Source organism: Meriones unguiculatus, chromosome 12, assembly GCF_030254825.1.
Source record: "Meriones unguiculatus strain TT.TT164.6M chromosome 12, Bangor_MerUng_6.1, whole genome shotgun sequence".
Classification (NCBI taxonomy): domain Eukaryota; kingdom Metazoa; phylum Chordata; class Mammalia; order Rodentia; family Muridae; genus Meriones; species Meriones unguiculatus.
In genome coordinates this window covers 31,979,221-32,001,837 of record NC_083360.1, presented here as the reverse complement: position 1 = coordinate 32,001,837, position 22,617 = coordinate 31,979,221, and the positions used below count along the sequence as shown (strand labels likewise).

At 56.2% G+C, this 22,617-nt stretch overlaps 1 protein-coding gene across 5 annotated transcripts; it reads left to right on the top strand.

The window, feature by feature from the left end:
• Positions 1 to 40: 40 nt before the first annotated feature.
• On the top strand, positions 41 to 22,455 carry Smtn (smoothelin). 5 transcript variants are annotated; one of them, XM_021652225.2, is made up of 22 exons: positions 41 to 184; positions 1,843 to 1,951; positions 6,685 to 6,833; positions 7,217 to 7,310; positions 7,403 to 7,481; positions 7,563 to 7,660; positions 8,529 to 8,828; positions 8,912 to 8,984; positions 9,613 to 9,684; positions 9,767 to 10,321; positions 10,461 to 10,633; positions 12,551 to 12,643; positions 13,566 to 13,718; positions 13,801 to 13,876; positions 14,893 to 15,057; positions 15,152 to 15,214; positions 15,384 to 15,468; positions 17,162 to 17,335; positions 17,543 to 17,660; positions 18,163 to 18,314; positions 19,222 to 19,386; positions 22,149 to 22,328. In XM_021652225.2, exons 2-21 carry the CDS (start codon positions 1,901 to 1,903, stop codon positions 19,364 to 19,366), a joined length of 2,868 nt encoding a protein of 955 aa, XP_021507900.1. In that variant the 5' UTR covers positions 41 to 184; positions 1,843 to 1,900; the 3' UTR covers positions 19,367 to 19,386; positions 22,149 to 22,328. The 5 variants fall into 5 exon arrangements, with proteins under 5 accessions (XP_021507900.1, XP_060221524.1, XP_060221523.1 ...); XM_060365541.1 differs by lacking the exon at positions 19,222 to 19,386 and having other exon boundaries at positions 17,546 to 17,660; positions 22,149 to 22,455; XM_060365540.1 differs by lacking the exon at positions 19,222 to 19,386 and having other exon boundaries at positions 22,149 to 22,455.
• Positions 22,456 to 22,617: the final 162 nt, after the last annotated feature.

The window sequence follows — 22,617 nt, the reverse complement described above, 5'->3', positions numbered from 1 at the left end:
TGGGGCCAGCCAGCTGGCTGGCGCCGCGGGACAGGCGTCTACAGCAGAGTCCAGGGGACGTTGCTGAACCGGCCTGGGATCCCGGGCTGTGACGCCTCCCGCCCGTCTATCGTCCCTACTGCATCTGCCGGGTCCCGGGGAAACTAACACGAAACCGCACCGGAAGGGCGGGCCGTACCGAGAGGTGAGTGTGAGGATCTCGGGACGACCCCAGGAGCCCAGATGAGTCCGGGGGAGGGGGTGTGAAACCTGGATGTCTGGACCGGGATTCTGGAACTCCCAGGTCCGGGAGCGCCAACCAAATCACGGAAGCTCCAAGACACGGGATGAAGAGTTCTGAGACCCTGGGGGGAAGGCGCCTACGGACCTCGAAGAGGCTCCGCGATCACCGAAGACACTAATCTGTGGGGGGCCGATACCTGGAGGAAGCTCCCCCAGATCCCCACCCCTCCTCCCGCAGGGCCTTAACATTCTCCAGGACCCTCAAACTGTGTAGCATGAAGCCGTGGGAATGGTGGCAAGCAATGGCAGGAATTTCTGAGCAGACAGTCCCGGGTATCACCTAGGTTTGGGAGTGGGAACACCCTTGCCCAACATAAGGAAGCACAGGATGTCCACAATACCTGTGACTAGCGACCATCAAATGACGCTGGGGAGAGGGAGTTACCTCAGACAGAGCATCTAGATTAGGAGGCAAAGACGCCCCAGCGGTGACTTGAACAGACGAGCTCCTTCAAACTCCAATTAGTGCGCATTAGAACTCCCCCAGACCCATTCACCGGATGGGATGACTCACACCAACTGACTGTTGGAGAGAGAGAGAGATGGGATGATGTAGGGATGAATCAATAGAGGCGGGGGTCCTGAGGCCATTCCACTCACCATATTAACTAAGCATCTAGGTGTGCTAGACCCTGGATTCCCAAATCCCAGAGACACCTGGGGCTCCAGGAAGGAGAGAGCTGGGCTAGAGACTGGCACCAGATTTAGGGATCCATTTTGAGGGAGAGAGAATGGACAACAAACATCCTGGAGTCTTGGCGGCATCTTGGAAGTGGACTTCAGAAGGCAGAAGGAACCAATATTTGTAGTAGATCTTTCCTGTCGCCTCAGTCTGAGTTTTTCCGACCCCCTGTGATGAATCTTTGGCTCTCTCCCTTCCTCTCAGGTTGCCTTAAGTCCAGAGGTTGGGTGGGTCACGGGAAGTGAACTCTAAGGGAATTCTAAGGGAACAGACAGGGAGAGCTGGTCACCTGGTTCCATAAGGTCAGGTCAGTTGACATCACAGGGAGGAAAGAAGTGAGAATGGGTATGTACAGAAGGCTGGCTTCAGGAACTGATAGATACATGTAGTTCCTATACCCACGGGAATGAGTGAGGCTGACAGCAAGACTTGGCCATGGGCTCAGCCCACAGCTGGACGCTCAGCTTGTGCAGAGAGGGGTAGGCTGGAGAGCCCCTAGGATGAGTGGGTGTGACAGGAAACTAGAGAATGGCTTGCACCCCCTGGTGGTAAGCACCCCTTGGGTGGGCCTTTCTGAGTTTCCTTCGCAATCCAGGCCGGTGCCCTCCTTGTTTGGAGCTTAGTCAGGATGCCAACTTAGACCACACGGCAGACTGGCAGCCAAGCTGGTAAGGCTGGAACAGGAACACCTACCTATTCTTGGTTTGGTGAGTTTTTTCAGCAAACTACCCTAGGGCAGAGGACAGTTCCCAGCCAGGAGCCACATCTCTGGGTAGGATAGGACAGAACTGAATGCTCACGGGCTAGAGAGGAAAACCGCGACGTAAAACCCAAAGAACTGCTGCCCCAGCAGCCTAACTCATGTCTGCCTCTTGCAGAATTCCCTGAGTGCCATCAGAGTCTCAGCAGGAGCCGAAGGAGCTAGGGGCCAGCAAGATGGCAGATGAGGCCTTAGCTGGGCTGGATGAAGGAGCCCTCCGAAAACTGGTAAGTACCCCTGTAACTGAACTATTGGGCTGGGTAAGGGCCAACCCAGTGATGGCTAATTTTGCACTTTTCAGTACATAAGGAGGAGGGGTTTGGAGAGGTTCAGGGAACAGCGCCAGGTTGGTTCCATCTGGCTGATCCAGAGGCCCTTGTGGCATGTGCCTGTCCGTGGCCGGCGCCGAGACCTGGTCCCTACCCACCCCCAACTGTCATCTTCTGTTTAAACAGTAACTTCTGGGGACTCACCCATGGGCTGCTGCAGGTGTGGGAAGGCTGGGTCCGCCTCTCCCCAGCAGCCTGGGCACTGCCCGCTCCTGGAAGCCTGCCCAGTGATAATGGTAGCAGCAATGATTAATAAAGCAGAGAACAACAGTTGGTGCTGAGTACACCACCTTACAGAATGTTCACAGACGCTCCAAGAGCCCGGATACAGCCGCTCTGTGTGGTAAAGTCACATAACCAAACACTCCAGGTTAAAAGCCTTACCAGAGTCCAAACTCCAGAGGGGATCTTGGGATACCCAGAGTCGTGGGAAAGTCTGGGAGAACCATGAGAGAGAAATAGACTGTGGGCCCTTATGGGTTCTGTGATGTCTAGTCTGCCGTTTTCTACTTTAAGCCTCGGTTTCTTTTCTTGTAAAAAAAAAAGGGGGGGTGTGTAAAAACAAAATGTATGTTGCCGTTGTTAGCATAGGGTTGAAGCCGGGTATGGACCCTGTCTTTGGGACAGAGACTGGACTGGTCCTCTCCATCCTTGTTTACTATGTACAGAGAGGCAGTGGGACAACACAGCAGAACGGTAATGTGCTCCCCTCCCCCCCGCAAGTCCATGAAGTAGGACATGGGAAGAGGGGCCACAGCCCCACCACCCAATCCCTGATCTCTGTCCAGAGCCAAAAAGTAGAGTTTACTTTCTCTACTAGTATCCCATACTGCCACCAATCCTTTCCCCTAGAGGCAGAGGCTTGAGCCACTTGGCCTAGTTGCCTTGACCTCCCGTAGGCAGTTAGCCTGTGTGTCCTGGGGCAAACGCCGTCAATTAACCTCTGGAGTTCAGGAGATGGAGGTGGGTCTCCAAAGATGCCCACCAGCCAGAGTCCTCAGGAGGGCCGCAGACTCGATCGTTTTCCACAGGGAAAGCCAGGCTGGGCTTCCACGCAATCCTAGGAGCTTCTCCAGCCATCAGAAGCAAGGTTTGGGAGCTGGGGGGTGAAAAAGCGTTTTGGAGCAGAAACAGAAGCAGTAGTTGACGGACGCACTTCCTCCCCCCCCCCCCCGGAGCTGGGAGGAAAGGACAAGGAGACCCGACCCCATCTCGGTGCCGCGGCCCCAGGCCCACCCCGGCCCTGCGGCTTCGCCGCCCCGCGCGCGCCATTGGTGTGCCCGGAGCTGCGAGGGTCCCACCCTCCGGCCTCGTGGCAGGAACGGGGGGCGTCCCGAGCTCGGCTCCTCCCCGCGGGGCCCGGCCTTATATGGGAAAGCTGTGCCCAGCTGACTTGGGGAGCCGCAGCTGCTTCCGGCCCCGCTCCCGCACATTCCTGAGGACGGGGTGGTGGGCTGCGCGGGACAGGGGCACCCGAGGACAAGCACGCTGCGTGTGCCCCGTGCCACGTGTCCGCAAGCCTTCCACCTCCCGGCCCGGCGACCTAGGGAAGCAGCTTAGGGTGTGTGAACCTCCCTTCCTTTGCAGATGGGATGTTATAGCCGGCGGGAGCGGGGGGCTTCCTGCCTGGCTCCTAGCTGCGGCGCCTGGCTGGAGACTGGGTGGGTGGGGCGTGGGCGAACCCCGCGCTGGAGGCCACAGCCTGCGGGCCTTTAGCGCCCCCTGGCGAGGCGTTCCCCCCATTGCTCTCAGTATAGCGGGCGGCTCTGGTCCTGGGATTAAGGGGGGAACTGCAATTGCTTCTTGTGCAGGTGGAGGAACTGAAACTAGGGACGCGCGGTCGTCCAGACGCCCCGCCCCCAGCAGCGAGAGGAGAAAGCAGCGGAACCCCCAGTTGTACCCGCCCCCCATCCTACCACAGGAGGAGGAAGCACCCTCTTTCCTCCCAGGAGAATTTCACTAGGCAGTTTCGGAAACCATCCCCTTCCCACTGGTGGACAATAGTTCTTTGTATTTCCTTCCCTCCCTCCCACAGTCCCCTCCGCACTCAGTGGGGGTGACCGAGAGGGTGGAGAACTCTGGACACAGTAGAAACACTGTGGTCTGACCTTTTGGTGTTTGAGAGGGTGGGGAACACAGGACACACAGCAGGGACACTGGCCAGGGCTTTAGCCGAAGTCCCAAAAGGAGAGATGCCAGAGAGTGACGGGCAGAATGAGGTTCATCTCTCAGCCACCCCCATCCACTCAGGGTATCCAGTGGAAGGATTCCAGTTTCCAGATGGAGAAACTGAGGTACCCAGGGATTGTAATAATGGCCAAGTTCCTATCTTGTCCTTTTTTCAGGGGGTTGGAAATGAGGACCCGTGAAATAAAGGGCTAGGGTTAGTATCACTGGGCCTTTGCCCTCTGGACCAGTCTGGACCAGCTGTCCCCTAAGGCCACCGATCTCCAAAGGTTCTGGGGAAGTGAGCATTTGTTCTCTTGGTTGTATTAACGTCTTAGACTTTGATGTTTCTGGACCAGGCTACAGGGGTGCAACGTTCCTCACTGTGACAAAGAGAACCCAGCGTCACAGCTATCATCAGTCTTAGAGACCTAGGCTTAAACTCTCAAGTTATTTGACCATAAACAAGACACTCAATTCCCTTTTCTCGGATAGAAATATCGTATCAAGAGTAGATAAGGGAGCAGGGGCACTTGGCACAGGCCAATAATCCCAGCACTCAGGGAGGCAGAGTCAGCCTGGTCTGCAGAGTGAGTTCCAGGACAGCCAAGGCTACACCAGAGAAACCCTGTCTTGAACAACAATAAACAAACAAACAAATAGATAAGATGGCTGGATGGGCCCAAAAATTAAGAGCATTTGCTCCTCTTCCAGAAGACCAAAATCTGGTTCCCAGCACCCACGTCAGGTGGCTCACAACCAGTTGTAACCAGCTCCATGGGATCTGACCCTCTCTTTTGACCTCCAAAGGCACCCATACACATGCCTCGTCCACTTTACAGACATACACATACACATAAATAAAAATAAGTCTTTTTTTTTTAAGGGTAGAAGTTGGGCATAATTGTATGTCCCTTTACTCCCATGCACAGAAGGCAGAGGCAGGCTGATCTCTGAGTTCGAGGCCAGCCTGGTCTACAGAGCAAGTTCCAGAACAGTCAGGGCTACAGAGAGAAATCCTGTCTCAAAAAACCAACCAAACAAAAATGACATGTGGGGATTTGGTGCAGGGTCTGGCACAGTCTGGGTCTCAATTAAGTTTTTCAGTATGTTCTGTCCTTCCTTTGCCTTCTGCTCCTGGCTGACTGGACCCAAGAGGAGACCACCTCTGAGTCATTGCTCCCTTCCCATCCTCTGCTCTGTCCCAAGGGCCATTCATTGTCCCACCTGATAAATTAGGAAGCATAAGGAATATGCCCTGACTTTAGAACCAAGCCTGGGACCTGATTCGGGGGAGACTTTGGCCTGAGCGTCCGAGAACTCCTCAGGAATGTGGCTCTTGGAGGGCTGTCCCCCAAGGCTTTGCCTGCTCTCTGCAGATTAAGACAAGCTGGTTAGTGGCTAAATTGGGCCAGTTCATGCTCCATGCTGAAACTTACTTATCTCTGCTCACCCTCCACCTCCCAGCTCCCCAGCTGAGAAGGAAAGATCAACCAGGAAGAGGATTGAAAACAGAGAGTTAGTCACCCTACCCTTAACTGTTCCTGTTTGCCTATCAGACCCACACTACAGGCTTAGCTGTGCCGCCGCCTGCTGGCCAGCCCTGAGCCAGCCCTCTTTCTTCAGATCCCTTTGAGGGGGCGCTCTGCCAGGGGGTGTGGGGAAGGCACCAGGATTACCTGCTCAGCACAGAGAAAGTGCACTTTTCTCAACCAGTTTCTGTCAGGTCCCCAACTTCCCACGGCCTGCAGGGCTGAGATACCCATGGGCGCTCCTGAACTCTGTGGACACCTGTGGGGGCTCTAGGTAGACCCTAATGCCAGCTGCCGTATCTTTACCTCTCTAGGGGACCAGCCTTTCCCACTCTGGGTCTTGACTTCTTCCATGGTGGCTAGAACTTGGACAAAGTCAGTAAAGGGGCAAAAGCAACCCCCAGCCAAGCAGGAAGTTAGAACTCTACAGCACCTGTCTCTGCCTCAGTTTCCTTACCTCCCTATCTAACATCTTTCCCAGCAGAGCCCTGCTACTTTGGGACTAGATCACCAGGGTTCAACTACGTGCATCACCCTTCCCTTTCCAGAGACCCTTGTTGGTAGCTCAGGAGAGTGTCCACACTCTTCCTGCTGTGGCTTCCTGGTCTAAACGGTCAATGGAAGACTCTGGAGAGCAAGTCAAAAAAACGAGCGCCCGACTGGTTGGCACCTGGCTTGTGTCAGTGGTTGCCGTCTCTGCACTCACAGAAGGTGGTCTTGGCACCACAGCGCACAGTGGGCTCCTCAGGATCTTCGGCACTATGAGCGAGGTGTCCCCTAAAGCCCCTGAGTGGGAGGCAGGCACGTGGAAGGCTTATGGTAGAGAGACTGGGGACAAGCTACTCATTGTGTCCCGGGCAGAACCGTGGGCAGTGGTGCCAGTCCTTTGCCCCTGACAGAATGCCTCTCCCCTCACTCCCACCTGCCTTGCAGCTGGAGGTCACAGCAGATCTGGCAGAGCGGCGGCGGATCCGCTCGGCCATCCGGGAGCTGCAGCGGCAGGAGCTAGAACGAGAGGAGGAGGCTCTGGCGTCCAAACGGTTCCGTGCAGAACGGCAAGACAACAAGGAGAACTGGCTACAGTGAGTGGCAGAGCGGGGGCTGGGCTTTTCCAGTGCAGATAGGCTAAGGATCAGCCCATGTGGAAGCTGGTTATCTGTGAGCTTTTTTGGAATGCACAGGGATAGGGACCAAGTACCAACTGTGGCTATGCAGTGTGGGTAGCATGTGGCATTGGTGCCTGTATCCAGGAATGCGTGTGTATGTATATATATGTACATATGTGTATATATATATATATATGTATATATATATATATATATATCAATGATTGCTCAGAGGTTCTACACAGACTGCTCCATGTCTCTCTGCCAAGGTTCAGGCCCTGACCCTGAACCCTTTCCTCGAGCCCACATCCTCCAGACCCTATCATGCAATGGCAGTTACACTCACGATGTCTCTGCAGCTCTCAACAGCGGGAAGCTGAGCAGCAGGCTGCCCTCGCACAGTTGGCAGGGCGGCTGGAGTCCATGAATGATGTAGAGGAGTTGACCACACTGGTGAGGCCCGGGGCAGGCGAGGGATAAGGGGAAGAGTAAGCGAAGGCGCGCGTTCCACAGCCCAGCCCCCGTGGCCTGCCTGTCGCCCACAGCTCCGGAGTGCCGGTGAATACGAGGAACGCAAGCTGATCCGGGCTGCCATCCGCCGGGTGCGTGCTCAGGAGATTGAGGGTAGGTGCTCTGCCTTCGGCCCGCCATTGCCCTGCAAGCTGCTGCCGTAGGCGCCTCACAGTCACTTCCTGACACTTCCAGCTGCCACCTTGGCCGGGAGACTGTGCAGTAGACTTCCCAGGAGCGGCTCCCAAGAGGACAGCAGGAGGCCAGCGGCACACAGATTGGACCCTGGTAAGGTAAGGAGATGGGTGTGGAGGGAGGGTGAGCCGTTGTCTTGTGCCTCTTGAGGCCAGTAGTACAGGGCATAGTACCTGGGCGCCTTTGCTGTGCTGTCGTTTGGCTGGGAGCTGTCCCTTGGCTCATTTTCTTACACTCTCAGGCGACTCCAGCCATATGCCTTCCACTACAGACCTTGAACTCGGGTTTTTCTCTCAAAGCCAGCCTGTCTACACAGCTTCAAGTTACTATTCCTTCCCCATTGCTACTCTCGGATACACTGGCTTCTCTCCTTCCACTCCTACCCACTTTCCACCCCTACCCCTACCACCCAGCCTGTGCTCAGCAGACAGGAGGATCTCCTAGAAATGAAAGGCTGGTCCTGGTACCTCCCCTGGTACCAGGGGACACTTGAGGACACCAGCCGGACACATCCCATGCTGCCCATTACCCTCCAGGCAGCCCACACCCTTACCTTAGCTGTCTGGGGCTTGTAAGTGCTGTTCAGTATTCTCTCCATACTTCAGGTAGTGTGGGAGAGAAGTCAAGACATACAGTAGCCACTAAATGGCCAGCAGAGGGTGCTAGCTGCCCGGTCCTACACTACTCCACTTCTCCCTGATTAGCCAGACTGAGGCCAGGGTTACGCTCTAAAGGTCCTTTAGGAATAGCAAGTTTCCTGTGGCCACCAACCACTGACCTTAGAATCTGGTCTGTGTCAAACCACCCTTGGCGCTGACCTAGCCTTCCTCACGCAGGTGTGCCATCAGGAAGCCAGGCCCAGCCCCTCTGCTTTGCATGGCCTGCTCTGTCAGCCTGGCCCTCCACGGGTGGGGGTAGCCCTCGGAGTCAGGGAGACCTTGGTTGCATCCTGTGGGTCCAACGCAGGTGACAGAGCAACAGGAGCGGCAGACAGAAGCTCCAGAGCCAACCCCCAGCCCTGAGGACAGCAGCCGGGATGTGACCACAGTGACACTCCTGCTGAGGGCCCCGGGCTCACCTGCCTCCCCTGACACTTCTCCCAGTGCTGCTTCTTCTCAGCCTCTCCCAGAGCCTGCTGGAGCCCAGTGTCCTACTGCTGAGGCCCCAGACGGCCCCGAGCCGCTTCCTCCCTCTCCGGGAGCCCCCAGCCCTGAGCCCCCCATGTCACCAGCACCCCCCAGCTCTCGGGGACAGGTCATCAGCAAGGTGAGTTTGGTGAGAGGCGGCCATGCCAGACGGGTGAGTTCCTTGGTCTGAGAGCCCCTTCCTATGTGGTGTCTCCCTTGCAGCCCCTGCCTGGCCCCGCAGAGCCCTCTGATACCTTGGGCCCCGCCAGAGGCTCCTCCAACAATAAGAGAGCAGGTGAGGATCCCTTACAGGTCACTACAGGTTTCTGCTTCCCCTTGTCCAGTCCCGTCTCTCCCCCACTCCCTACCCCTTCCCTTTCCCCAGCCTATAGGATGATGGGTTCTGATGCTCTAGCTTCCTCAGGTTCAGGCAGTCTCCAGGACACTCCCCACCACTGCCCCTGAGGTGTTCCCGCCCCTGGCCAGGCCCAGCCCTGCCACCCATGGCCAGAGGCCTCCTTACAGCCTTGAAAGGCAACAGGCCTCAGGCACATTCTTCTCCCCAATAAGGGAGTATACCCATCACGCAGCTGGATCTATGGGCAGTACTGGGGGGGTGTAGGGGGAAGCTGTCCCTTAGTCCCATCAGTATGGAGCATCTGGATACCTTCCTCTGGCCCTAACTTAGTGCTGGCCCCTAAGAGTGCTCATGTCACCCTGGGGTAAGTGCAGGAGAGAAAGGGGGTGCCTGAAGGAGAGCTGCAGCTGAGGAGGCAGGCCTCAGCAGTGGGCGTGCTGACTGTGGTAAGGAGGCTACGGAGGTGTTGAGGAGGTGAGCGTGACGTGGACTCCACCCCAGCATCCACCTTCCTTTCCTCCCCCACCCCCACTCCATGGCTGCCACATACTCGCCAACCTACCAGACCCGGCTGAACGGCAACCCTGCCAGCGCTCCCTATCCGTGCTCAGTCCCCAACAGCCAACCCCAAATCGAGGTACTGCCCCGTATTTACCATCCCCAGGATCTGGGCAGTCCCTGTCCTACCCAGCCACTGACAGTCTTCCTGTCTCTTCCAGAGCCAACCCCCCTTGCAGGGCCATCCCAGTTCCAACGGGCTGGCTCTGTCAGAGACCGAGTCCGCAAGTTCACGTCTGACTCTCCTGTGGTTGCCAGGCTCCAGGATGGCCCATCCCGAACAGCCCTCACTTCGCTGACCCCCACAAGGCTCCCGGGCCCTTCCCTCATCACTACCATCTCTGCCTCCTCCTCCTCCTCCTCCTCCTCCTCCTCCTCCTCCTCCTCCTCCTCCTCCAGCAACTCCTCCTCTCGAGGTCCCAGTGACACTTCCTCCCACAAGAAGCAAACAGAACTCTCTCATTCCCTGGCCCAGCTTCAGAGCTGCCCTCAGGAGGAGGGCCCTAGGGGGCGGGGCTTGGCTCCCAAGTCCCTTGAAAACAGAGCAGGGGGGCCCAGCCCCTTCTCAGAAGAGCCCAGTACTCCACTGCCCGTGGCCATTGGCACTGGGGAGCCAGGGGGCAGTATGAAGACTACATTTACCATTGAGATCAAGGACGGCCGTGGTCAGGCCCCCACAGGCCGCGTTCTGCTGCCCACGGGCAACCAGCGAGCAGGTAGGCTTCTCAATGCTGGGATGGAGCACTCGCAGCCCCTCACTCCCTGTTCTGTGGCCAGTGTCCAGGGTGTCACTCACCTCGATGGGCACTGCCCTCACCTCACCTGGCCCCAACAGCAGCCCTTCTCTCCAACCAGAGTTGACACTGGGATTGCGGGCGCCCCCGGCCCTTCTCAGCACCAGCAGTGGGGGCAAGAGCACCATCACCCATGTCGGCAGCCCTGGGACTGTGACCCGACTGGGCAGTGTCACTCACGTCACCACCTTCAGCCATGCCTCCCCTGGTAACCGAGGAGGCTGCAACTTTAAGGTGAGCCTCTCTCTTCACGTTCCACCAGCCCCACCATTCACCACCTCCAGAGACTGCTCAGGGGCGTGCAGCTGGCAGGCTTTCTCTGCTGTGCTCCTCCGCCACTGTGCACACAAAGAAATGAGGCCAGAGAAGGAGCATCGCTGCTCATAATCTACAGCTAGTTAATGACGTAGCTGAGACCGAACCACACCACATTGCCCAAAGGCATATCTGAAATCACTCTTCTTTTCTGAGTTTGTTTGAGGTCGAGTCTCTTGTACCCTGGGTTGGCAGTGATCTTAGCATATAACCAAAGCTGGCCTTGAACTCAGTGAACTTCCTGTCTCTACCTCCTGAATGCTGGTCTTACAGACGAGAGCCACCATGCCTGGATCCACTCGCTGATCTTTGACCCTTGCATCTAAATTAATCAGTCCATTCTTAACAAAAAAATGTGGAGGCCAAGGCTCACGGAAGGGGGTAGAGGCTTCCGCCTTCTGCCCATACCCCTGTTCCACCCAACACTAAGCTTCAGACCCAGCGTGTGGATCAGATCACAGGCTAAGCTCAGCCTCGTCCACCAGGAGACTTGATTAGCATCTTTGCCGTGGGGGCGGGGCAGAGACTGTCTTCTTCAGTGATGGAGACAGGCAGGCAGGGGGCCACCGGGCAGGTGTGGCAACAGCCTAGCAGGTGCCACGGGAACAGAATACGATGTATCCCTTCTATTATTCATTCCCAAGCCCGGGATCAGCTGGCTGGGAGCTCAGCTGGGGAGGAGATTCCCGTGGGCTGCCCGGGGAATGCCCTCTGTGCTGTATGAAAGACTGACTGGGACTCTGACTGAGGTGAGGTGGTCAGGTGGAGCTAGCTTTGGGCCATCTGAGGGGCAACAGGGAGAGAATACGAACAAGAGCAGCCTTCTGCAACAAAGCAGGGCCTGATAGGTTGGGGTCACTGTCTTGAGGGTGGTTACAGGTGGGGCGCTTGTGGTAATGAAGACTTGGTCCTGGCACTAAAAACTCACCTGTCTCCCCATCTGAGGAGAACAGTTGTGTCCAGAGCGCAACTCTTCAGAGTCAGGGGTTGGATCTGAGCACCATGGCTGGGCTGGAGGACGTCTCTCAGGGCCAAACCCCCATTCCAGCAGATTGCTTAAAACCCCATCTTCCTGTGCCTCCATTGTCCTGACTCGTTCAAGGCTTTCTAAAACGGTGTGCACAAGGGCAGAGATATGCAGGAGTCCAGAAAATAGAAGTCTCACAGCTAATATGCATAGTGTCTCGGTCCACGCCCCGCTCCCTGCCTCCATTTCTCCACCTGTGGGTCATGGGGCTCTGGTCTCCATAATCCCTGAGCTGTGCGGGCAGGCTGTCTGCCTGTTTGAGCAGGCTACCCATCCCCCTCCATCCCCTCCATAGAGGAGCCCAGAATAGGTTTCTATTTGGGCAGTTGCTCCAGCTGGCTGGTGGCAGGCTGGGAGGCCAGCAGGGGCGGGGCAGGCGCACTGCCCTTGCCTTCGCCCTCAGACCAGCCGCAAAGACTCTGACAGCCCTTGCCACTGTCCCACCATTGGACCCCAGTGTCCCCACTAGCGCTATGCCGGGAGTACCAGGGCCTGGGCCTGAGATGGCTGTGGCCTTTGAGGAACGGTTGAGCCAGGCATTACAGGAGCTGCGGGCAGTGGCTGAAGCAGGCCGGTCCGCGGTGACCCAGGCAGCGGACGCAGCCCTGGCCACTGTAGAGCCGGTGGCTCAGGCAGCTGAAGAGCTTCGAGCAGAGACCGCAGCTCTGAGCCGGCGGCTAGATACACTGACCAGGCAGGTGGAGGTGCTGAGCCTGCGGCTGGGTGTGCCGCTTGTGCCGGACCTGGAGTCAGAGCTAGAGCCCAGTGAGCTCTTGCTGGCTGCCGCCGACCCTGAGGCCCTCTTCCAGGCAGCTGAGGATGCTGGGACCCCTGTGGCCCACCCGCCTGCCTTTAGCACCCGCCGCAGCTCCTCGGCGGGACCCTCTCGCAGCAGCAGTCTCGTAAGTCAGCCTGTGGGAGGGAATTGATTTGAGCCCAGCTCTGCTGAGTGTCTGTAGATGGATCAAGACTGTCTTGGCCTCAGTTTACCTCACTGTACGGAGTGGTACAGTGTACAGTGAGGTGCCTCTAAGATTGGGACAAGAAGGTGTCAGGCTCTTGCGCTGGCAGCTGTCCTGCAGCCTTGACCAGGCCAAGCCTCTCCAGAACAGCTGCCGCCTCGTCTCTCCTTACCCTCATGACAGACAGAGGTCCTGCATGGGGAGGGGGAGGGCTGTAGTGGCTGAGCTGGGCCTTGGCTTCAAGGGAGAGCCCCTGGGAGAGATAGTCAATGCTGGATGCCCCTTAATCATGGCTCCTGGCAAGGTGGGGAAAGAAGGGGAGTGGCAGAGAACTTCAGAGGAGCCTTGGCTTGGGGTAGTTCCTATCAGACACCTTGTTAGCCCTGGAGACCTGGTCCAGCGCCCTTGGCAGTCAAGACTTGGGATCCGTGCTGCCAGGGAAGCTAGAAATAAAAGGAACTCAACCTCAGGATCCAAAGTACTGCAGCTCAGCTCAGGCCACATCACACTCATGGAGGGCCTGTTGTTCAGCTGCCCTAGCCTCAGTTTCCCCTATGTCGTAACAGGGACAATAAAATCCCCAGTGCTTATACAGATGGGATTTTCTACTGAATGGAAACCATTGTTACTGCTGCTACCGATTTGTATTAATATGATTCTGGATGTGTGGGAAACTCTATACAGGGCTGCCAGTTTTACTACAGTGGGCCTGAAACCAACATGGCCAACCTACATTAGCAGGCCTGGCAAGCTGCTGGGGTTATTTTTATTGCTACGCCAGCGGCCCCGGGCTCTAATCCTCTTCCACCCAGGTTTCACCCACATCCCTGTGTAAACCCTACACCCTCTCCACACTCTGTAGATGGAGCCAGATCCGGCAGAGCCCCCCTCTGCGACAGTGGAAGCAGCTAATGGCACAGAGCAGGCCCGAGCGGACAAAGCCCCAGAGGGGCGGAGCCCCCTGAGTGCAGAGGAGCTGATGGCCATTGAGGATGAAGGAGTCCTGGACAAGATGGTACGTTAGCGCTGGCAGGCTGGGGGCTGGCAGAGGGTAGGGGTTGGCGGCCCCAGGTGTGCAGCAACTGCTTAATCCACAGCTGGACCAGACGACGAACTTTGAGGAGCGGAAGCTCATCCGGGCTGCTCTCCGTGAACTCCGACAGAGGAAGAGAGGTACAGAGCCAGCTGCCCACCTAGATCTAGCCACCCCGTCCGTCAGCCGCTCCCCTCCTCCTGGAGTCACGTCCATGGACATTCCAGCTCAGTAGCTGACCTCTCTCACGTCACCTTGCCCAGAGCCATCTGCCGTCTTGCCCCTGTCCAGCCGTGCATTCCCGGTCACTCCCCTTAGCCCTTCTCACCTTGCATCTAATTGCCGTCCTCCTCAGTGCACCTTGTCTGAATCCAGATAATCCTTCCAGTAGCTCCTCTCCCCCTTGACAGCCCCCCCCCTTAGCCTCTGACCCCGGAAGTGGATATTTCCTTTTCCTACAGTTCTTCCCTGGATTTAGCTCTTCTCTCCCTCATACTCAAGGTTTCCTTCTGAAACAGTTGCTCTCTGAGAACAATTGCTCCCCCACCTCGCTCCCAGATGGCAGCCAAATGCCTCCCTCACCCTCGGCAAGCATTCTCCCGCTGTGCTAGGTGTGCTCTGACAGCCCCTTCCCCCTACCTACTTACTTTCTCCACAAACCCAGTTAACCCTCTTCACCAGCTTCTTTCTCAAGTGTCCTTTACCTGGGTCTGATTGCCTCTCCCGTACCTGCGCCCACTCCCCGAGCCTAGGTAGTCTGAATCTTCTTCCAGTTGTCCCTTTCCTTCCCAAGTGTGGTTTGCAGGTCCACTCACCTGCCCTGTCCACGCAGCTCTCTTTGGAGGTCAGCTATTCCCTCCTGACCCAGCTTCTTATTCCCATAGAGACTTGTCTTGGATCCAGATACCCCTTTGACATCAGCTGTCGTATCTTCCCTCTTCCATCTCAGAGTCCGTCTCCCTCAACACACACTCAGCTCCGTACCAAGTTGTGGTTTTCCCCCCATCCGTCCCTAGAGAGGCACTGGTTCCCTGTGTCGCAGGGGTTTCTAACGAGCTGCCTCCCCTCCATCCCGTGTGTCCCCTTGTGTCTGTGCATGTGTGCTGTGTGGCGTTGGGCGGCCCTTCTGGGCATGCATGGGGCATTCCCTGCCCAGACCAGAGGGACAAGGAACGAGAACAGCGACTACGGGAGGCCCGGGCCCGGCCGGGGGAGAGCCGAAGCAATATGGCTACAGAGACCACCACAAGGCACAGCCAGCGGGCCGCTGATGGCTCCGCTGTCAGCACAGTTACCAAAACTGAGCGACTCGTCCACTCCAGTAAGAGGCTGAGCGGGCTCGGGGCACAGGGTGAGCTCAGAGTGACTCGCTGTGGCCCTCACACCCTCCTTTGTCCCATTTCCTGCCCTACCAGATGATGGCACACAGACAGCCCGCACCACCACGGTGGAGTCGAGTTTCGTGAGGCGCATGGAGAGTAAGGCCACCTGCTCTCTCCTGTGCCTGCCTGCCTGCTCGCCTCCTTAAGCTCTTCCTCAAACACTCTGTGTCGTCAACTGCTCCTTCACGCTCACTTCTCTACTGCGGCTATCATCACCCTTCTAGTATGTGCAGCCCAGGCCCTCACCTCACTCCCTTTTCCACAGATGGCAGCAGCAGCAGCAGCAGCAGCACCACAGTCCAAACCAAGACCTTTTCTTCTTCCTCCTCTTCGTCCAAAAAAATGGGCAGGTGAGCACGGGGCAGTGCCTCTGGAGACCTCTGCATGCCCATTCTGCAGAGGGGCAGGCTGACACACCCGGAGAATAAGCATGCAGTCAAGGAGGTGCCGAGTGTGTCCCTGATGCCTCTGTGATCTCCCTTCATCCTCAGCCACACCGTAGGGTAGGGGTGGAAGAGGCTGGCGGGGGCCAGACACTTGCTGAGCATCTCCCACTGAGCCTTACAGAGACCCACCTGCCTCTGCTGGCCGGCACTGCCAACATCTACACACCGCTTCTGGGTCACAGAGCAAGCTGACGGCCGGAGGCACTCCTGAGGGAGGGGTACGCCCCACAGTACACAGGGGGATAGCAGGACAGGTAGAGAGCAAAGCGCTGGCGGTTCCAGGAGTCATGCAGATTCCAGCCCTGCAGCTGTGTCATCTGAAATCCTATAAAGAGGCCATGATCTCATTGTCTGTGGAAATGGCTGAGACTCTTCTCATCCCTTGTGAAGTTTATTTATTTACATGTTTGTTCATCTCATCTGGATATTTTGTTTTTGTTTGTTTGTTTGTTTGTTTGTTTATGCTAGTGAGTATCAGAACCTGGGGCCTTACGTCCCTGGCCCTCTTTTCACTTCTTTACTTTGAAGCAAGGCCTGTCCCTAAATTGCCTATCTTGGCATTAAATTCCCTCTGTGGTCCAGCAGGCTTTAAATTTGCCCCAGCTACCTACGTATCTGTATCTGGGATTATAGGCTTGGGATTTATTTACTTACTTATTTGTTTGTTTGTTTGTATTTTGGCAGTGTGGGGAGAGATGGGCCCATGGTGTGTCTCATTGTGTGTCCCAGGCTGGTTTTGAACTTGTGATCCTCCAGCCTCAACCTCCAGGGTCCTGGAATTACAGGAGCACACCAGCTCATCAAAGTCCCTTGTAGGCTTTAAATGGCACAGTGGGAGGACTAGGGATTAAGGAGCTCGGTTGTAGAGCATTTGCTTAGCATACAGGAGACCCTAGATCCCTTCCCCAGCACTAGAAATAATAAAAGGACACACAGGAAAGTCTTAAGAGGTGTGAGCTACTACCATTTTGTGCTGTTCGTTTTATTGCTTTGTATCGTTTTGTTAGGTATTAGGGATTGGACCTAGGGCCTTGTGCCTTCTAGGCAAGTTCTTTACCAGTAACCTGCCTTTCTTTTTTTTCTTTTGACTCAGTTTCCCTAAGTCATCCAGTCTATAGCTCAGGTGGTTCTCAAACTTACTACCCTTCCGGTTCAGCTTCCCCAGTCACTGGGATTCCTAGCCCGGGCCACAAAGTCTGAAACTTGGCAGTACAACACAGCCCTTTAGAAAAGTCCTGGGAAGCAAGCCTGATCAAACAAGCTTGGCTGCCAACCTCTTGTGCTTGTGCCTCTGTGTACTTCTCTGTAAAATGGGTGTGACAAGGACACCCACTCCCCACTGTTAGGGCCACCCTCTACTCCCCTGGCCCCATTTTGATTTGTGAGTGGAAGCCGCTGCTGGTGGTTAATGCAGTCTAAGACCTCTCGTGCCCCATGAGCACCCATAGCGGCCCAGGGGGCCCCCAGGCATCTGTACAGAGCTCCACCATTTTCAGTGTTTCCTGCACCAACATCATCAAGCTAGTAATCCTGCTGTGGTGCCAGGAGAGTGGACCCACGCTTCCTCCAACCTAACAAGTATTTTGTCATCCTCCAGCATCTTTGACCGAGAGGACCAAACCAGCTCACGTCCTGGCAGCCTGGCAGCCCTTGAGAAACGCCAGGCAGAGAAGAAAAAAGAGTTAATGAAGGCACAGAGCCTGCCCAAGACTTCAGCGTCCCAAGCTCGCAAAGCCATGATTGAGAAACTAGAGAAGGAAGGTTCTGCGGGGTGAGTGGTAGAGGGTGTGGGCTGGCCAGTGGGAGGGTCTGGGCACTGAGGATAAGGCCTGAAGTGGGTGGAGCCAGAGATGGGAGCAGCAGGTTTCCAATTGTGACAGAAAGGCTGAAGGTCACGGATGACTAGACCAGGGACCTGAGAGGGTAGGCTGGCCCACCGGTGGGGTCTTCTGAGCCTCCTCCCCGCATTACCCCACAGCAGTCCTGGAACACCCCGTACAGCCGTACAGCGTTCTACCAGCTTCGGGGTCCCCAACGCCAATAGCATCAAGCAGATGTTGCTGGACTGGTGCCGAGCCAAGACCCGTGGCTACGAGGTGAGTCCAGCAGAGCTCCTCAGTTGGGTACCGCTTCTCAGAATTCTATCGCAGTTACCACAGCTCGGGCAGGAAACGTGAAAGGCATTCTCGGACGGGAAAACTAAGTAGCAGGGAGACCACGTGGCCTGCTTTGAATCCCAAGAAGGCCTAATGAAGGCCCTTTGGGTTGGGTTGATGGGCGTGATTCAAAGACCGATCCTGCTCTTGGGATCCCTGCTGTACATGAAGGAAGGAGTGACAGGAACATGACTCTAGCTTCAGCTGAGTGGGCCTGGGCTTCTCAGCAGCCCCTCCCTGCTGAAGATCACATCACACAGGGGTTAATAAACCGAATTAGAAAAGGCCCATGTTTTTGACTACTCACCTCCTGTACAGCCTTGAACAAACTACAAGGTCTCTCTCTGAGCCCAGTTGGCCTTGGACTGGGATGCCAAAGGGGAGATAACAAGCATGGGAAAGTTGTCCCTCAGGGACCTGACCATGTGCCTGCCTCCCACAGCACGTGGACATCCAGAACTTCTCCTCCAGCTGGAGTGATGGGATGGCCTTCTGTGCCCTGGTGCACAATTTCTTCCCTGAGGCTTTTGACTATGGGCAGCTTAGCCCACAAAACCGGCGCCAGAACTTTGAAATGGCTTTCTCATCCGCTGAGTAAGTACGGGTCCCATTCTGTGGGTGTCAGCTGGGCTCAGCAGCCCTGAGACCCCATGCCAGCGGCCAGCAGTACGGTGGGTCTGCATACGAGACCCCCTTCCCCAGAGAGTTTCCATCCTCCTCCACCTATGCCCACCTGTTGCTGAGTGTGCCAGGTGCCCACCGGAAGGAAGGAGCGTCAGGCCCGCCTACCAGCCCAGGCTAAAGCCCACCAGGTGGCCCTGTCCATAACCTCTCCCCCCTCCTCCCTCTGCCCCTGCTCCTCCTCTCTCCATCTCTCTGTCCTGCTCTCCTCCCACTATCACCAGAGCTTCCTGCTCCCACGGGATCCCGGCTGGAGATTCCAAAAGGAGGCTCCTGGCCCAGGCACCATGCCCGAGTGACCTATATAGGCTTATATAGGACATCGAAAGCCCTCCACTTTGGAATCGTTGCCCCTTCTGCACACGGCACCCAAGCACCCTCCTCCATCTCTTTCTTATTCTCCCCTTCCTTTCTGGTTCCCTCCAGAATTTTTTCCTCCTCCTCCCCCACTCCTCTCACGCCTCCCTCACCCCCCCTCCCCGGGGCACAGCCCTCCTCTCCAACCTCGGCACCAATGCCGTGACCCCGCCCCCCCCCCCGTGTTCCCGCTTGCCCCAAGAGTTCTCTGCACCTGTGACTGGTTTGGCCCCCCCACCCTTGTCTGCACCGCACACCATTAGTGACGGGTAGTGAGCGGCACGTCCACCATTGGGAGGGGGCATGCGGGAGGCTGGCAGACTGCGGCACTGAGAACATAACTGAACTCATGTCTCTGTGTGTGTATGTGTGTGTGTCTCTGTCCCTTCTCTTTTGGCCTCTCTCCCTCCTTCCTCCACCGGGTCCTGCCCCCTGCCCCCTCCCGGCCCCCCACCCTCCCCAGGACCCATGCGGACTGCCCGCAGCTCCTGGATACAGAGGACATGGTGCGGCTTCGAGAGCCTGACTGGAAGTGCGTGTACACGTACATCCAGGAGTTCTACCGCTGTCTGGTCCAGAAGGGGCTGGTAAAAACCAAAAAGTCCTAACCCCTGCTCGGGGCCCCACGGTGAGAAATGCCGCCTCTCCCACCTGTCCCGTTTCATCGGACTCTGCTCATCAGTGCACAGAGGGATGGGGGAAAGGGGGGACAGCAGGAGAGCCTTTAGAAAAGCCAGAGGAGACAGGCAGGACTCTAGGTGGCTATTGCCAATAAGTAGTGAAGGCCGGGGCTTGGGGGTACTGATGGGGAGCCCAGGACTCAGGCCACAGATGGCAATCTAGAAAAAAAAGAGGAAACTAAACTAGGATCTGAACCATTCAGACCAAAACAGGAGAAAGAGCTGCAGGCACAGGAATGAGCCCAGTAGGGCCAGGGGCAAGAGAGATGGAGAATGTAGCCTAGTCTGGAAGAAAAACGTTTTGATGAGAGGTTGAAGGAAGGGATCATAGTTTGAGGACCAAGGAGTCAACGGCATCCAAACAGGAAAGACGTGCTTGGGCTGGCATTCTGAAAGGTGAACCTTGGGATGTGCAGGCTTGTAACCCCAGCATGCATGCAGGGGCCTAAAGCTTAAGGCCAGCCTGGGCAACCTAGCAAGACCCCGTCTAAAAAAAAAAAAAAGAAAAAGAAAAAAAAGGTAGAAAGACAGGCTCCCTGATCTGGTTTGGAGAAAGGGAGGGTCAAGACGCTGCCCAAGCTCAGAATGTGCCATATGGGGAGTTGGTGCTGTCCTTCTCCAAAGTGGGGAGCTTGGGAACAGGACCAGTTGAACAGGAAGATGTTTCTGGCTGGATTTCCCTGAGCCATATGGCCTTCCTCTCTGGTCACCTCACCTCAGGGCCACAGTAAAGAATTCCGACCTGAACTAGCTCTCCTTGCAGATGAGGAATTCAGAAAGCAGGTTCAGGCCACAGAGCAACGCCTGACCCCACCACTAAATTCCCACCAAGACAGGGTAGGATCACAGAACCGGGCAGCCTTGTCCAGCATCTAGGAGTGGTCACAGGTAGAAGCAGGACTGAAGTAAAGATAGAGGTGCAAAGGGAGCAAAGGGATTGCTGGGGAAAAATGTGACTCAGGAGTGGAGTCAACAAAGATGCCCTGGGGTGCCCTCCTGTGTCAGGGTCCCTGGGGGAAGGAGCACATGTGCACACATGAGAGGTTCAGGTGTGGAAAACAGGCTCGGTGCTGTCTCTAGGTCATATATGGACTTAGCTCAGCAGGCCACTGAAAAGAGAAAGAAGCTTAGGGTAGCTCTGGCCCAAAGGAAACTGTGACTCAGCTACGTGCTGTTGCTTTAGTTGCCTGGAGTTTGCTTGTCACTTGGGTAGCCTGAACCATGTACCCCAGTATAAACAATGGCTTTATAAGGTCTCCAGGGAAGGCACCACGGGCAGGAGGAAGCGCCAGACTTGGGGGAGGGAGGCTGGGATCCCTGTGAAGATAGCTGCAGTCGGAAGATGCTCCAGAGAGAGGCTGCGTCTTCACCATGGTGCTGCTGGTAAACAAGCCAAATGCGGGGTGGGGATGACCCCAAGGGCACATAGCCTGTCATCAGTAGAGCCAGGTACATGTCACTTATTCTGAGGACTTCCAAGGTCTCAAATGGAGTGGGAGTGACTAATGGGGGAGGGGTTGCGGTCACAGAACAGAGCAGAGTCTTATCTAGCATCCATGAGTGTTGAGGGTTAGAACCAGGACTGGGAGAAATTTTCTGCGACCCAGCATCTTTGTAAAAGATCTGGTGAGGCACTGGGCTGTGATGCCAACTATGCCAGAGCCTGAGGTAGGAGGTAGGAGAGGCTCACAAGTTCAAGGCTTGCCTGGGCTGAAGCGTGGTTTCAAGACGCCCCAGCAATTTTATTGTGAACCTAATCTCGAAAAGTAAAGAGTTAGGGTGGTATCTAGTGGGAGAGAGCTTGTGTCTCAAGCTTAAGGCCCTGGATTTAACCTCCAGTACAAAATGCCCGAGTAGGCCGAGTCCTACCACAATCCTGGGGTTGGCCAGATGAGAGGTGGTCTTGGGTTATCCTGTGTCTGGGGACCAGCAGCAATCTGCTTTTTGTCCTCCCTGCCTGAAGTAAGCTTTGAGCAACAGTGACTGGGGGCCAATGCAAACAGGAGGCAAAGCAAGAGATCTTAGTTTGGGACAAGAAGGAAACTAAAGCTGAGCTTGTAACCCCATCTTAAAGCTGTTGGGGGAAAAGGTTCCTACAGTAGGGAAAGGGGAGCTCCAGACAGTTGCCACAACCCAGGGTCGAGGGCCTCTTTCCCATATCAGGTCCAACACCTTCCGAGTGTGAGGCTTCCTGAGTGAAGTGCAGCTCTCTGAAGGAGAATCAGAAGGGTGGTGACCACTGAGCTCAGGGCAGGGTCGGTGAGCTAGCTGAAACAGCTGGGGTCCTCATCTGCCCCTCTAGCTCCACCTGATGACGACGGCAAGGGTTAGAAAACCAGTCCTGAAATACCCCTTGGCCTCCATGCCCAGTAGGTGACCTGTCCCCTAGGAGAAAGTGAATCACTGGGGAATCCTGGTGGTAGAGAGACAGTAGTCAAAGGGGAAAGCTCGTAGGGGTATTAATGGCCTAGCTGGGGCGCTCTACCATCTCGGATATACCAGCGCCTGCGCACTGGTGGGCCCTCCAGAGAGAGGCTGGGATCTGGAGCCAGAACCTGCCTGCCTAGGGTAGGGCATGACCCAACTCCGCCTGGCTTTGGTTGTGGATTCCCCGTCCTGGAAAGCCTTTCCAGTCGGTGTACAGTATGGAGTTTATGAAAGGACAAGCGGGCTGGCACTGACGACAACTCCTGTGCCCCTCCCTCCGCAGGATGCTGGTGGACTGTGTGCCCTTGGTGGAGGTGGAGGACATGATGATCATGGGCAAAAAGCCCGACCCCAAGTGCGTCTTCACCTACGTGCAGTCGCTGTATAACCACCTGCGGCGCCATGAGCTGCGCCTGCGCGGCAAGAAAGTCTAGCCACTCTGCTCACACCGCCAGAGCTGCAGGCTGCTGTCCCCACGACCCCAGCACCGTTCCCTTCCCAGTGCGCCTGCCCACCGCTGCCCGGTCTGTCGGAACACCCCTCCCCCTTGTACACACGCAGCGTTTTGATAAATTATTGGTTTTCAACGATCCTGACTTCTCTCTGCTGCCTTGGGAAACGGCAATCGAGGGGTGAATTATCCCCAAGTGTCCCCCAACTCCCTCAGCCAGGCAGTGGGAGGAGTCACCCGAGGGTGTTCAGGAACTATCTGATTCCCCACACTGTCTACTCGCAGAAAGTAAGAAGAGCCT

Coding starts and splice junctions, on each gene's coding strand:
- Smtn (XM_060365540.1), top strand. CDS start 1,901: ATGGCAGATGAGGCCTTAGCTGGGCTGGATGAAGGAGCCCTCCGAAAA. Junction 1,952..6,684: donor AAGGAGCCCTCCGAAAACTG/GTAAGTACCCCT, acceptor CCTGCCTTGCAG/CTGGAGGTCACAGCAGATCT. Junction 17,661..18,162: donor CCAAGACCCGTGGCTACGAG/GTGAGTCCAGCA, acceptor TGCCTCCCACAG/CACGTGGACATCCAGAACTT.